The 15,149-nt window shown below is 50.9% G+C and overlaps 1 protein-coding gene across 3 annotated transcripts; it reads left to right on the forward strand.

Annotated features, from left to right (window-relative positions):
• The first annotated feature begins 180 nt into the window (after positions 1–180).
• On the forward strand, positions 181–14,660 carry LOC118788773 (minichromosome maintenance complex component 3 associated protein). Of its 3 annotated transcripts, none has more exons than XM_036544833.1 (30): positions 181–235; positions 327–363; positions 463–2,273; positions 2,620–2,849; positions 2,992–3,073; positions 3,333–3,483; positions 3,618–3,820; positions 3,945–4,084; positions 4,176–4,373; positions 4,699–4,967; positions 5,212–5,374; positions 5,613–5,773; positions 5,930–6,165; positions 6,488–6,729; positions 7,334–7,434; positions 7,796–7,927; positions 8,120–8,233; positions 8,349–8,501; positions 8,938–9,135; positions 9,447–9,515; positions 9,655–9,789; positions 9,896–10,049; positions 10,441–10,711; positions 10,913–11,010; positions 11,222–11,612; positions 11,913–12,194; positions 12,287–12,416; positions 13,039–13,233; positions 13,542–13,689; positions 13,946–14,660. In XM_036544833.1, the coding sequence occupies exons 3-30, from the start codon at positions 668–670 to the stop codon at positions 14,117–14,119; spliced, it is 6,426 nt and encodes a 2,141-aa protein (XP_036400726.1). In that variant the 5' UTR covers positions 181–235; positions 327–363; positions 463–667; the 3' UTR covers positions 14,120–14,660. The 3 variants fall into 3 exon arrangements, with proteins under 3 accessions (XP_036400726.1, XP_036400727.1, XP_036400728.1); XM_036544834.1 differs by having other exon boundaries at positions 182–226; XM_036544835.1 differs by having other exon boundaries at positions 214–226; positions 304–363.
• The last annotated feature ends 489 nt before the right edge of the window (positions 14,661–15,149 follow it).

The following is a 15,149-nucleotide window of genomic DNA, read 5'->3' on the forward strand; positions in this document are numbered from 1 at the left end:
AATTAATATTAAATGCACTCAACACAGCTAACAAAACAGCCTAAAATATAGTAGTTGGTTAACGCAGATACTACGCATCAACACACGCACATTAGTTGAGGGACCCAAAGGCATAATTACAACGGAACCTTTGAAACCAGCTATACGGTCTGTATGCTTTTAAATTTGTAAAACCGGAACCGGAAGTTTGTGAGTATTATTATCGGTCCTCCTGGAAAGAGAATGCGTAAGTTTTGTAAGTTAACGTTGTTTTCAGGTTCATTCCGTTCTGAGAAAAAATCTGTGTGTGTAACAGTTAAACAGCTTTCTTTTTGTCTGTCTTTCAGACGCATTGCTATAATGTTAATGACGGAATGGTAGCGGGTAGGTGATAGCTTGTTCACTTCCAATTTTAGGAAACCTTCTAGGTAAACAGTAGCGAGAGTGGCTAGCTAACTGGCAAATTGCTGTTTTCTTCCACAGATGTATTCAGGAACTGAATCGTCATACATCATCATGATTCCACTCCAGTGGAAATATCTAAACCGGCGTAAAAACATCCTGCGTATTGGCCATTGAGACATTCGGGAGCCAAAGGACAGATGCCCGCGCTTCTTTTTGAATGACAATAATCGCTACTTGTGTCAGTGCTGAAACGGTGGTACACATCTGATTGCTTGTGGCCACGATGAATTCCTCTAATTTGTTTGGTAAACAGCAAGGGGGCGCGTTTCAGGCCCCCAATAACGCCAACCGCAGCACGGGGCTTTTCCAGTCTTTCGGGCAACCGGGAGCAAGCAGCGCGCCACAGAATGTTCCGTTCGGACAGACTGCAACATTCGGACAGACTTCAGCCTTTAGCCAGACCTCGGGTTTTGGACAGGGCGCGGGTCAGACGTCTATTTTTGGTCAGACTCCTGCCTTTGGACAGAGCTCTGTGTTTGGGCAGAATACCGGGCTTGGGCAAAGTTCTGGACAGGCCTCAGCCTTCTTACCAAGTTCCATGAATCAGACCTCAGCGTTCGGTCAGCCTGCTCTGGGACAGAGCAGCTCGGGATTCGGTGCACCACCATCTTACGCACAGTCAACTGGTCAGAGTCAGAGCTTAGTGTTTGGTCAAGCACCTGCCTTTGGGCAAACCTCAGCGTTTGGACAATCCTCGGGTTTTTCTCAGCAGACACCTGGATTTGGGTTGTCTTCTAGTATCTCTCAGGCATCTTCTGGTTCCACAGCTGGCTCTGGACCGGGTCAGTCTATAACCTTCGGCCAGTCTTTTGGACAGTCATCTGCATTTTCTCTGCCAGCTGCTACATCAGGCTCATCTCTGGGCACGCAAAGTGTCGTACAGAGCCGTGGATTTGGAACATCAGAGTTCAGCTTCAAGCCATCAGATGAGGCTGTGTTCAAACCCATCTTCAGTGTGAGCCCGGAGCCAGCGAACTCCCAGCCTGCTCCAGGCTCAGAGCCCTTCGGCTCGGCCCCGCCCCCTTCCACCAGCATGGAAAGCAGCGGACCGGCCCCTTCTGGCTTCTCCCTGATGACGGGCGACACTCCCAGCGCCCTGGGCTTCAGCTTCTCTCAGCCAGCGGCAGCTCCCTCCATCTCTGTTCCCAGCACTGGCCTCCCTCATAAGGACCTGCTTCCTGGAACCACCAGCAGCGCCAGTGGCAAGCCGGAGTTCACCTTCTCGCAGCCGGCAGCACCTTCCAACAGTGGAGCCAGCCTGTCCCAGCCAGCCACCGTCCCCAGCAGCCCCTCCTCATTCAGCTTCTCGGCTAAAGTTCTCCAACCCCCCGTTGGACCTCCCATGTCTCTGTTCGGGGTTGGAAGCTTTGGCCAGACATCAGCGTTCGGGGATCCGAAGGCAAAGGTGGAGCCGGCGCCCGGAACAGTGGAGAAGGGAGGGGATGAGGAGAGCTCGGGGGAGGCGGCATTCGGGACCCTAGGGAAAGGGATCAAGAGGAAGGAGGAGCCAGCGGAGCAGACCGCTGCTCAGGGGAGCCCTGCCAAGGCGGAAGAACCCCAGACAGAGGGCGACACCCCCAGGCACCCCCCAAAGCGGCCACTGCTTAGGTCCCGCGGGCCAGCAGGTGGGCTGTTCCGCAATGCCATGAGCAGCCTGATGAGGTCATCGGCTCACCCTGTGAAGAAGGAGCCCAAGAAGGAGGAGTCGCCGCCCGAGTGGGGGGAGGCAGAGAAAGCCGACCCTGTGCCACAGACCACCCACACTCCCGCAACCCCACCCAGAGCACCGGCCCCCACCAGAGAATTCATCGAAAAGGAGGAAGAAACAGGTGGGTTCTGTATGAAGCACCCCGGTCTCACTCACTGACATGCACTACAACCCTGTTAATACACTCTACTGTTCATCACGGTACATCCATAAATGGCACCTAAAGCTGTTCTGTGGAGAATTAAAACAAAGGGTAAGTGCTTGATTGTAAATACCAAATGTTTAAAGATGAATGTTGTTGGGGATGTTTGCTCAGTGTGCATTTGGTACTTGCAACAAAGCACTTTGAAAATTGCAGTGTGACAAACAGGATGTGGTGTCATCATGCTACACTGCTGCCCGTTTTAAAAGCAAAAACAAATAACTCAGTTTGTCTCCCCTCACTGCACTTTCGCCGTGTCTCGCAGCGACGGACCCCGAGGCTAAGACCCCAGCGAGGCACTCCCGGCGGGGCGAGAGCACGGACAGCCTGGGAGGCACGTCGCCCGCCGACGCCACCGCCATCCAGTGCAAGAACGTCCCCGCCCACCTCAACAAGAAGGATGTCATCGAGAAGCACTTCAGCCGCTTCGGCAAAGTGTCCAAAGTGTTCTGCAGGCCCAACAAGAGCCTGGCCATCGTGCACTTCCACGACCATGTAAGCTGTGCCTGCTGACCCCAGGCTCACTGTTATTGCCACAGTTACCAGTTCTGCAGTCACCAGACACTCTGTATCAATGACTGTGTTTAACTCTGCTCTATGCCATAAAATGACTAAGTCACACTGTATTATTCCTTAGGCATCAGCAGCCAAGGCGAAGAAAAAGGGCAAGTCCTTGCACAGGCATGAGATTGTGATATTCTGGCAGAGGAAGAAGCAGAGTAAGTTGCTGTGTAAATTACATTGTTTTATACATTTAATAAGGACAAATTCCCACACGGTTTCGAACTGATGCATCCGTACTTGGATGCACTGGACCATGAAGTACCATGTTCTAACAGTGCTTTCTGGGATTTGAACACACAACCCTTACATGGAGTGCAGTGCTCTAAGATCTGTCCCAGGTGCTTCCATGAAATCCTTTTTGAAGGTAGCAGGGTGTGTTTTTGAAGTCTCTTGATGTGTGATGGTGCATTTCAGGTCCTGGAGAGAAGGGGGAGAGACCTCCTGAGGGAAAGGAGCTGGAGGTAGAGCCAGAAGACTCAGGAGGCGGGGGCTTCCAATCCTCTCCACTCCGCAAGCCCCTCCCCAGGTCCCCAGCCATCAGCAGCAGTGCCACCTTAGCCAAAGGGTAACTGTGATCTGGGCCAAGAGGTTCCTCTCAATCACTGTCTCTGCAGGAGGTCACAGAGATATTTTCAAAGCAATAATCTTGAGGAGAGGTCCCTGATCAACCAAACCATTGTTTGTTTTTGTGCTTATCAGTGCCCCGATCAAGAAATCTACCATTATGAAGTCCCTGCAGTTCGACAGTGAGCCACAGCCGGAGCCCAGCTCCGAAGGGCAGGGTTCAGACCGGCCGGCCGCCAGCCTGCCGTCCTCTCTCCTGCACCTGGTGGGCCAGGTGGCGGAGACGGCGGAGGAGAAGTACCGCCTGCTGGAGCAGAGGGATAAGATCCTGCGGCAGGGTAGGGCTGCGGGCGTGGGAGCGCCCGGGGGGGGGGGGGGGGGGGGGGGGGGGGGGGGGGGGGACTGGAAGGGACGCTGACGAATGCAGACTGAGGGAGCTGTGCTGTGTTGTTGTCGGTGCAGGGAGGCCGAAGAGAACAGACCTGGACATGTCCAAAGTGTTCGTGGGGACGTGTCCTGACATGTGCCCCGAGAAGGAGCGCTACATGAGGGAAACGCGTAACCAGCTCAGCTCCTACGAGGTCATCCCCGACACGGAAAAGGTACGTCCCTGTGTCTGCCGTTCTTTGTCTGTTAGCACATTGATCCTGGCCCTGCGCACTAATGTTTGGCTGCAATGCCCCCAATTTGTAGGTGGACCACGCGGCAGCCATTAAGGAGTACAGCAGGTCGTCAGCTGACCAGGAGGAGCCCCTCCCCCACGAGCTGAGGCCCCTCCCTGTGCTCAGCATGACCATGGACTACCTGGTCACACAGATCATGGACCAGGGTGAGGACAACTACCGCGACTGGTACGACTTTGTGTGGAACAGGACACGAGGCATCCGGAAGGTGAGCAGTCCCGCAGCTCATATATACATACACATTTATTTGTGTTTGTGTGTGTGTGTATATATAATGTATGTTACATGATTAAGAAAACATTCATCATCTTTAGTTTTTTTTTCTTAGGTTGTCTTAGGTTTTGTAAAGTGTGGAGAATATATCAATAACAGGCAATTTGGGAGCCAAAACCTTCTGGTTCATGTTAAAGAAGGCCACATTATAATGAGGGAGCACTACAATCCTTTAAAAGCAGCCACTATGGCAATTTAAAATGGGGATCGATACTACAGTGTGCGTCAGTGTGACTGAATGAGAGCTCCCGCTTCCCCAGGACATCACCCAGCAGCACCTGTGCGACCCGCTCACGGTGTCCCTGATCGAGAAGTGCACCCGCTTCCACATCCACTGCGCCCACCACCTGTGCCAGGAGCCCATGATGTCCTTCGACGCCAAGATCAACAACGAGAACATGACCAAGTGCCTGCAGAGCCTCAAGGAGATGTACCAGGACCTGGCCACCAGGGAGGTCTACTGCCCCCGTGAGGCCGAGTTCCGCCAGTACAACGTGCTGCTCAAGCTCAACGACGGGGACATTCTGCGGTCAGTCTCACACACTTTTACATATACACAAGTATGTATTATTTATGATGCAGATAACCAATAAATAATAAAAGTAATAATTCAGCAAAACTTTTTTATGAAGGCAACTGAGGTATATTGCCTTCCTCTGCTTCGTATACTGCTCTTCAAGGCCCTTGGCCCTTGTTTGGCCATATGGTAGCTGGGTCAAATGACGTGGCTGTGTTGCTAGTGTTATCACATCAGATCACATTTTGCCCCGCAGGGAGGTGCAGCAGTTTCGTGAGGCGGTGCGGAACTCCCCTGAGGTGAAGTTCGCCGTGCAGGCCTTCGCGGCTCTCAACAACAACAACTTTGTGCGGTTCTTCAAGCTGGTGCGAGCAGCCACGTACCTGGCTGGCTGTATCCTGCACCGCTACTTCAACCAGGTCAGTCACCCAGAGCCCTCTCCAAATGGCAGTTTAACATAGATGCCATTACTGTAGCACACTGTAATAGTTCGTAGTAAAGAAACATATGTAGGTATTGTGTTAAAGACTGATGATTTCATGAGTCCTATAAAGCCTCTATGTGTGTGGGGTTTCTTTTCTCTAAGCCGTTGTGTCTTTTTGTGTGTTTGTCACACTGTGTGTGTGTGTGTGTGTGTGTGCGCGCGTGCGCATGCAGGTGAGACGGGAGGCCTTGAGGGCCTTGAATGTGGCCTACACCGTGGGCTCTCACAGATCCACCAGCTTCCCAGTGGACGACCTGGTCAGGATGCTGATGTTCCGCAGTGTGGGCGAGGCCACGGACTTCGCCCAGCAGTACGGGCTGACCGTGTGTGACGGGTGAGCCTGAGAGCGCTTACCGATGTCCGGTAGCCTGCTGTGTGCCTGAAAAGCATGAAAATTTCCCAGAAGAGTGCCCTGCGTGTGCTTTAGTGTGATGCAGCGCTGTGAGAGGGAGCACCTTCCCTTACACCAGTCTCTGTGTCCAAACCCCAGGATAGTGGAGCTGAACCGTACCGCGTTCCAGGACCCTGACCTCCCGGTGCCTCTGAGGAAGTCTGTGGACATCATGGGGAAGAGAACAGTGCTGATTGGAGAGGTGGTGAACGGGGGCCCCCTGCCCAACCCGCCTCAACACACCCCTGTCTGCAGCTTCGACTCCCGCCACAAGTACCGAGGCGAGGGGCCCCTCACAGACCCAACCGCTCTCCAAAGGGGGGCTCCACTGGGAGGTACGCTGGCGCCCTCTACGGGCTAGAGGCTGTGTCCATTGTAAATGCTCTCCAGAGAAAAGGGTAACCAGAGGTGGCTGTGGCAAAGGGTCCTCCCTAATAACAAAATAACTTAAGCACTGAATGGCGACTAATCCTGTTTTACACAGGGCTATAATTGTATAATGTGTTTGAGTGAGCATCTCTCCCTGGACGAGTTCTTCCCTTTTCCCATTGAATGAGGCATTGAATGAGACATTCATACCAGAAATGAGATTCATACGTTACCATATCTCCTTGCCAGGCTGCATGTCGGTACTGACCTCTGACCCTGCTGCTGCAGCCGTTCCGCAGAAGCCGGAGGCCAGGCCACAGACAGAGCTGCGGCCTCTGATGGACCTGGAGGTGAGACCGCCAATCAAATCCAAGCCCGTACCAGAGCTGAAAGGGCTGGAGGATCCAGGGGAGCTGCCTGAGCAGGTCGCGACCTCTGACCCCCAGCAGCTGTTCCAGTCCATCGCACCACCTCAGCCCACACGGCCCCCGTCGCCGCCGCCCAAACCTGAACCTGTCTACACTGACCAGGTGAGGTGAAAGGTCAAAGTGCCCCCCATTCTAGGAAATGCTGTTTATGTTTTATGATATAAAAGGCAAGTCATGCAGAAAGGTTAACCCGTTAAACGCCACAGATAACAAGTGTCCTTAACAAAGGTTCTCTTAACTGGGCAGCATAGTCTTGTTCACATTACATTAATGAAAATGCCCAGTAGGTCAATGTGCGTATTATTGGCATCATTCATCTGCATGTTTCTGCTGCAGTCTCACCAAAACCCGGATAACAAAAGCAGTTATTTTCCAAAGCTAGTGAACACATACACAAATTTAGGGTGACCTTATCCTTCTGTTCACAAGCAGATGTGATATAGGCAGGTATAAGTTGTCAGTTTTTTTAAATCTCAGTGCTCTTATAACTGTTTTAATTATCTTGATTAACCTAACACAGCAGCACTGGAGTGTACATTAGGTGAAACGCAGTCTGCCTCATGTCCTATCACATTAGAACAGCACACCCTCATATCAGCCAGGCCATTGTAGCTCTTGGTGCCTTTGATTGCTTGGAGAGAATGCCGCGTCCAGCGTGTGGCTGTCTGTCCCCTGATGTGCTGTCTTTCCTTGCTCCTCCACCCAGGACATCACAGCGCAGGTGGAGTCTGTGGTGGAGGAAGTGCTGGAGGCGGAGTGCTCTGAGCTGGCCAGCACAGCAGCTGAATACGTCTCCACTGCCCTGGGGTAAGAACTGGCATCAAACTGGAAATATTCAGTCCCCTTCAATATTCCGCCTTTCCTGCAGGGATAATTAAGACAGAACATTTCATGTTGCATGCCGTTATTCAATATAAGGGCAACATGTTCTGTTGTTAGTGTAAAAATGTCGGTTTACAGCACAGTTCTGTATATAAAGGGTCTAATGGTTTAATGACCCCCCACATGAGTATTGAGTTTAATGTTACTATTACTGTGCATTTGTTGAAACAGTGCTTTAAGAGAGGAATACCAGTTTAGAGTGGTTATTACAGGAAACATGTAGCACTGGGAAGGTTCAGGCTCAGTGTTGTCCCAGTCAGCAAGGACTGCGTCCCTCTCGTTGCAGTATGAGTGATGGCCAGGTGGAGGCGCTGGTTAGTGAAGTGCTGGAGCAGATGCTGAAAGAGGTCTCTGCAGCCGAGATCCAGGCAGAAAAGGAGAGGATCGCGGAGGAAAAGCGCAAGATGGAGGAGGCCAGGTCTCTAGAGCTTCTAATGGTTTTTCTTCTGGCCCCAAGACAACAGACATCCAAATGCAGCTCTAGCTCATCTGTTATGTATTCATGACTCAAGTTCTCCCTCTCTCTGTCTCTCTCTCGCGCTATCCCTTTCTCTTTCTCTCTCCCCTCATGTCGCTCTCTTTTGCTCTCGCTCTCGCTGTCTGAGTGCAGACGAAAGCAGGAGCACGAGGCGTTCCTGGCTCAGTTCAGCGAGTCCCTCTGTTCTGAGATCAGCCAGGAGGTCCTGACAGAATGCATCAGAGACACCGCCGCATCAGAGATTGAGTGAGTCACCCGAGGGTTCGCGAGCGGCCCGGCCCGGCCCGGCTGGCCTCCAAAAGCATATGGGCAGGGCTAGGAAATATCTTAAAATTAAGTGCGTGTGTGTGTGTTCCATCAGGCATGCACAGAAGGAGAAGGCGGCATGCGTGGCTCGTAGCTCGGAGGAGGTGTGCGACAGCCTCGTGGAGGAGACCCTGCAGGCTGAGATCTCCGAGCTGGCCCGAGGGGTCCTCGAGGTGGAGCTGCAGCGCATCCGAAAGTTCCTGAAGAGGTAAGAAGATGCAGGTGCACATCTGTCACCTGGGGCAGCCCTCACTTAAAGACACTTAGGGACATGGAAAAAAAACATGAAATAAAGATGTTATTATTGAGTCAGTCTGGAGGATCGACAGTACCACACCTGATTAAGATAATGGGAAACATGCATTCAAATGACTTGTGCTTAAATGCTTGAAATTTGTTCCTTAGTCTTCACCTTCACTATTTTTTTGTCTATGTATGAATTTATTGCACAAAAAATATTTTTAAATGTTTTTAGCTACTTTGAAAAATATAAAATATAAGTTTTGATTTGTTTAACACTTTTTTTGGTTTTTTGATTGTGTCCAAACAAATGGTACTGTCTGTGCAGCACCTGTAGAGTAACTCCTCATGAGCTGTGTGTGCGCCTGCCCGTCTGTGTGTGTGTGTGTGTGCGTACGTCTCAGGTGGCGTGACGTGGTGGCGGTGCGCAGGCAGTTGAAGAGGCAGATGCGTGGGTTCCCCGCCGCCCCCTGCTGTGTGGACCCGCGTTTCAAACTCAAGGCCCTGGTGCCCAGCGCCCCCTCCTCTCCCTGCCTGGACCAGCTGGCCCGGGGCGTGGTCAACCTGGGCAACGCGGGCAACATGGCAGTGTCCTGCACCAGGTGATCAGGCTGTCTTACCTCTCGCAACTGTGCTCCACCCCCTTTCAGTATCATACAGGCTGGAAATCCTTCTCTAAGGCAGTGAATGCAGGAAGGAGGAAGAAGCCCTAGCAATGTCAGAACCACATGGACAGACTGAACAGCTGTTGTAGTAACATTTTTCCAACAAAATTTTCACAGCAATTCGGCTGTTTTTTATTTCAAATGTAGGAAATGTATATACCTGTAAGTGTTTAAAAAATGTGAACAGTCAGCATGCTGGCTTTCCATGTCCTAGTACTGAATCTTTAGTTTATGTTGTTTGGTTTCAGATTACTGAAAATGAGACAAGAAGCAATCCACCAGATGAGAGTACAACACTACTATCAGCTGTTACTGAGGTGAGAGCACACCACTGCTATAAACTGTTACTGAGGTAAGAGCATACCTCTCCAACACCCTTCTTTCATTGTGGGGTATGTATTTGAGTATGAGATGGCACACCGGATCAGTACACTGGAATGTTCATGTTTTCCTCAGTGAGTCAGTGTGGACACCCCTGGACCTGCCCACCCTGGTGGTGGAGAACGTTTCAAACCCAACAAACAGAATCTTCTGGAAGGCTGCTCTCCTATTGCCCAGCAACCAAGAGAGTGACATGAACATCTCAAACAGGTAGGCACTGACAGGCAGGCACTTGAGTGGTCAGTCATGGAAAATTTAAACTCGGAACACAGAATCAAAATGTCTGTTTTCCGTTGTTTGGCTTGTTGTCCTGTAGGATTTTAACAGAATGGCTGGAAGCCAAGTTCAGTGGGGAGGAGAAGTCATGTGACCCAGGCGCAGAGCCAGATGGGAAAATGCTGACTCTGTCCATCAGCAATGGGCTCAGGAGCCTTGGGTCCAGGACTCACAAAGTTCACGTGTGTATTAAGGTAAAGTGATTGTAACTCTCACCATACAGTAGCATTGCCTTATTAAGTACTGCATTTTGATGTCTGTTTTGTGGTTAGGATGAGGTAAAGGGTGAAACCCTTTGAATACAGGAGAAAAAAAGCCTTTATACCTTCATACCTGCAGTGAAGACAGACCTGAGACATTCATGCCCATCTTTAATATTGCCACTTTTTGTGACTGTATTGTGGTTGTGGTTGTGGTTATGGTTCTGACTGCTTTTGCACGTGGTCATGACTGTACATGTATTACTATGGTTTATGGTTACTTTGGACCGTTTAGGCTGTTGGTTCTGGCTGTGGTTGTGCTTGTGGACAGTGGTTATGACTGTAAATGGATTGGGTGCTTACTGCCGTTGTGGTCGTTGGTCAGGTGACCCGTGGGCCCCTGAGCGAGGAGGGCCAGTGTCTCCTGGAGAAGCAGAAGGAGGTGCTGGGCACCGGGGGCCTCCTGCTGCTGCTGCCGTCGGCGCCGGGCTCCGGGGACGACAGGGACGCAGAGGCGGAGGAGGTGCTGCTGCTCTCCGCCCTGCTGCAGCTCCGCCAGCTCCAGCAGGCTAGCGCCGGGATGCCCGCCCTCCCCCTGGTGGTGGTGGTGCCCGAACCGAGCGAGCGGCCAATCAGCGACGAGAAACTGGAGGGAGGTATGGCTTGTGATTTATGAGGCTCATTCTGACCACCGCAAACAATGAACAAGCAGACAGTTTGTCAGTGCAACAGTCATCACTGTACTGATGAAATCCCACTTTCACTTCATGGCTTTTGAACACCGTAACTGACCAATACCTGTAATCTTCCTCCTCACATTCCCTTCGTCTTACTGTTTTTCTTTGTCCCTCTACAAGATCTGAGGCTCCAGACTCTAGTTGAGGACGGGGTAATTTCAGAATACATGTTCGTTCACATCCCTGAGACCACCAATGACCTGCAGGTTTCTGAACAGGTGAGACAAGAGTGCTCTTACTACTCCAGAAATGAGTGCGAGGTGTCATAGCCCCAGCCAGCAGCATGTAGTAAGACTAAAAAAAAATTGTAGACGGTCCTATAAGTGACACTGTTCAGGCCATTGGTGTCTTAATGGTCTTCTCGTACAGTATGATATTCCCTAACTGTGTCCCTTATGCTCTCTCTCTTTCTCTCCCTGGCCTGTCCAGGTCACCCAGGCGGTAAGGTGGCTTGTAGCCCGTTCACCTGCCCCGGCTGACCTCACCTCTCAGACTCTGGTCCAGTTTGTGGAGGGTGGGCTGTGCCGCGAGTTCAGCGCCAGGCTGTACCAGGACAGGCGGGACAGGGAGGGGGCGGGGCTGCCCTGCCAGGAGCCGGCCCCCGTCATCCACCTCTACAACAGCGTGCTGGGCTTCCTGGCCGACCTGGTTTCCTCCGACCGCCTCTCCGGCCTCTCCTGGCCCGTGGCTGAGTTCTCTGTCCCTGAGACCCGCGACCTCCTGCCCCACCTGGACTGGAACTCCCCCGAGCACCTGGCCTGGCTCCGCAGGGCCGTCCTGAGCCTGCAGATCCCTGAATGGGACCTGCCCCCCACCTCAGGTACATTCATGTGGGACTCTTATTCACACCGTGTGCTGTGTTTAATCCTTATGTAACCGGGTAGGTAGCTGACAGCATGTTGTCATTCACGATAACCATCTGAGTGACACTGCAAGAGGCACTCACGTTGGTGGCACTAATATATAGTTTACAGTTCGAAAATAAAATAAATTAGCAGTATATCATTTATAAGATGTCTGACCTTAATGTTAAAAGCAAGCATGGAGATGGATCTACATCGGAGAAAGAAGAGTTTGGAGGGTGGGTTGTAACGCCTCCTTTCTGTTTGTCTGTCTGCAGCTCCCTGGCCGAGGCTGTGCTCCTCCATCTTCCAGTACGCTTCCCAGATCCCCTCATCCCGCCACAGTCAGCCCCTCCTCATGTCCCGCCTGGAGAACCTGCTGGGGCGAGTGCTCTCACACTACCGCCAGGGGGTGGCCGTGGCCCCGGACGACAGCGAGGATGAGGAAGAAGGCAAAGGAGGGCCGTCCTTTAGCCAGGTGCCCTGGGACGAGATTGTGGCCCTCTGTATAGACCACCGACTGAAGGACTGGCAGCCCCCAGAATCCCCTGCTGCTGAGGGTAAGAGAGGCGCCGAGAATAACAAAAGGAGGATCTTCCGTACACCATGAGAGGTCACCGCTCGTTTAATTTGTCGCCCATCATCCTTGCAGACGCCGTCATGGAGGATGGGGAGATCCTGGTGTACTTTCAGAAGGAGAGGCTGAAGGACTTTGAGCCTCCCCCCAGCTGGACTGAGGCCGTGAATCGCACACACAGGGAAAAGCAGCAGGAGGCAGACGGGTAGGAGGCCGAGCTCTCTGCGTGTGCCCTCAGCTGCCAAGAGCTTTGTCCCTGGAATGGCCTCATAGCAAATAAACCGTCCTGCTCTTGTCAGGGCTCCCGCCCCCTAGCTGTTGTGTTTTTGTTTTTCCCTGTCCATGTGCCTTTGTTTTCCTTGTGTTCTAGCCCTGCCCCGCTCTCCGCCCTGTCTCCGCCCACCTGATTGTCTCCACCCGCCTGCCTGCACACCTGCTTCCCATCTCCTAATCAGCCCAGCCCTATATCTACCCTGCTTGTCTCTGTGTTGTTTGCCAGATCGTTTCAGTGTTTCTGCCTGTCTCGTTTCCCGCCTGTTTACCCTGTTTGGATTTTTGCTGGTTTTTGCCTCGCCTGTTCCTCGACTTCGTTTTTGCCTGCCCTTCTGTCCTGATTGCCTGATCTGCCTGCCTTCAAGGTTTGACCCTGCCTGTTTCTGTTTTTGATCCCTGTTTTGCCCTTGGACTGCTTACCTGGTATTTTGACCCTGCCTGTTTTTGGACTGCCTGCTTGTTTGAGGATTCTGCTATTAAACGCCTGTAATTGGAGCACTCGTGGTCCGCGTCTGAGTCCGTGCCTGAGTCCTGACAGCTCTCTTCTGTCCCAGGAGTACGCCGAGCCTGGGGCGAGGTCTCCCGCCCACCCCTGCCCCACTGCGTCTCAGACAGAAGCTCTTCCACAGCATGGGAGAGAGCCTGGAGACCCCTGCTGCGCTGGACATCACCCACACCCCTTCCCCCAAAGACCTGCTCCCCCAGCGCGTCCTCGCTGGCCTCGAGGAGGAGAAGGCCCAGAGCCAGAGGTGAGGGTACACTCCTTAGGGTGTCCATTCTCTTTACAGGCTCAGAAATAATAAATTATAATTCTGGTATTTACACTGTGCAGAGACATCATTGATGTGTTAAGTAGTTTATGAAATATTTAAAGCCTTGTAAAACAGTTTTCTAGCATGATGGCCCATGTATAAGAAACCCCAAGGAGTGGGAAATGACCTGCATTTTTTATGTGTCTTAACATTTCCTGTATGTGGACAGTGTAATTGTGTTGTTGTTGTGACCCCATGAAGAGATCAGAGTGCCTTGCCCACAGGCTGACTGCCTTCCCCTACAGGTTTGAGGAGCAGCTACAGCGTTGGTTAGAAAAAGACCCCCTGGAGTCCTTCTCCATGCCTGCCTTCATGCCCTCCTCCCTGATCTCTGTGCCCGAAATGATGGCACCTACACCCAAAACTGCCACTGCCAACACTACACTCGCTCAGGTACCCCATCATCATGCAATGCTGTTAACATGCGTGTATCTGGTGCAAACAATCCCACTAGTACCAATATGGCGTAGTTTGTAGTCAGTTCTAGGGGTTTAAAAGCCAGTTATCAAAGGCAAGAAATGCACATCTGTTTGCGGATTTAACAAAAAGTTTTGCATTAATAACACGACAAATATTTGAGTACAGAAGCAAAGTGAACCTCTATGTCTTTGTGATACCATGTGTATTTATTGCCCCTCCATTTCTACAGCAGGCTGATAATGATACCCATGGAGACAAACTTGACAGTAATTGGCTGAGATCTGCTCCGATGTCCGTGGCACAGCGTCTGAAAGAGCTGGACAGACTGATCTTAGCCAGCCGCGGGGAGGAGCTAGCGTGCGGACTCCACCTGAACAGCCTGCTGGACATTGTGGAGGACTGAGCAGCTTTTTGGCGCCCCTTCTCTCTTCTGCAGTGCGCAAATGGACGTCTCATGCGGGGTTGCAGCTGTGACTAGAATGTTCCATGGGCAGCAGAGAATGTTCCACAGACAGCAGACATTATTTTTTAAATCATCTGCTGCTCATGATGAAACCAAGCTGGAATGAGGGCGGGGTTGAGTACTGTTGATCAAGGATCATTGCAGGGTCTTCTAAAAAGTATTTTATTAATTCAGATCTTAATGGAGCAGAGCTGTAATAAAATTTCTTTATTACTGTTCATAATCCACTATGTTTATAGTGGAAAGGGCAGTATATGTGTATTTTTTTTAAATTTCATTATGAAAGTGTGAAATAATGGAATGCATAAATTACTGGTGTCTAAGAATAATTACCTGCCCTCCCATGAGATATAAATATATAGAGCTTGAAGGCCTGCTGAAGTCCAGCAGGATGTTTCATGGACCTGCTTCAGTATTAGGATAAAGGTTTTCATTTTTCGACAAACCTGTTGCCTGTGAAATGATCACATTTCTGATTATTGCCCTCTTATTAATGCTTATTTTAAGTTACCATTGCAAGTGAATAATAAAGTGCTACTTATTATTACTTACTATGTTACTAATTATAATTGGGGTTTTGGTTATTTGCGATTTGCATGTCTGTTGAAATAAAATGTTTTACTTATCTTTGTAAAATGTATGTAGTTTGGTTGCTGTTCACCCAGAAGTTAAGGTATGATCGTCTGTTAATTATTTAAATAGTTGCATGTCATAGGTTGTATGATAAACCTACAACTAGCGCGAACCATCATCAGTATCAGGATGCTGAAGTTAAAGCGCTTGAGTCGAAAGGATAGCTCCACCCCTTTACCCGCCCCTCTGAGTTTTGATTGGACGCTGCTTCCTCTGCTCATGTCTCTCCATGTCCCAGCCTACTCGGAAGGCATCGCTCGGCGTCATGGTAACAGTAGTCTTTTCTTCACCATGAATAGACTTGCAGAATTCAGTTACATGGGAATGAAAACTACAG

Source organism: Megalops cyprinoides, chromosome 14 (genome assembly GCF_013368585.1).
Source record: "Megalops cyprinoides isolate fMegCyp1 chromosome 14, fMegCyp1.pri, whole genome shotgun sequence".
NCBI classification, from domain to species: Eukaryota; Metazoa; Chordata; class Actinopteri; order Elopiformes; family Megalopidae; genus Megalops; species Megalops cyprinoides.

Excerpts from the sequence above, each read along its gene's own strand:
- LOC118788773 (XM_036544833.1), top strand. The coding sequence starts at position 668 with ATGAATTCCTCTAATTTGTTTGGTAAACAGCAAGGGGGCGCGTTTCAG. Across the intron at positions 3,074-3,332 it reads CTGGCAGAGGAAGAAGCAGA|GTCCTGGAGAGAAGGGGGAG; the intron begins GTAAGTTGCTGT and ends GGTGCATTTCAG. Across the intron at positions 3,821-3,944 it reads GGATAAGATCCTGCGGCAGG|GGAGGCCGAAGAGAACAGAC; the intron begins GTAGGGCTGCGG and ends TTGTCGGTGCAG.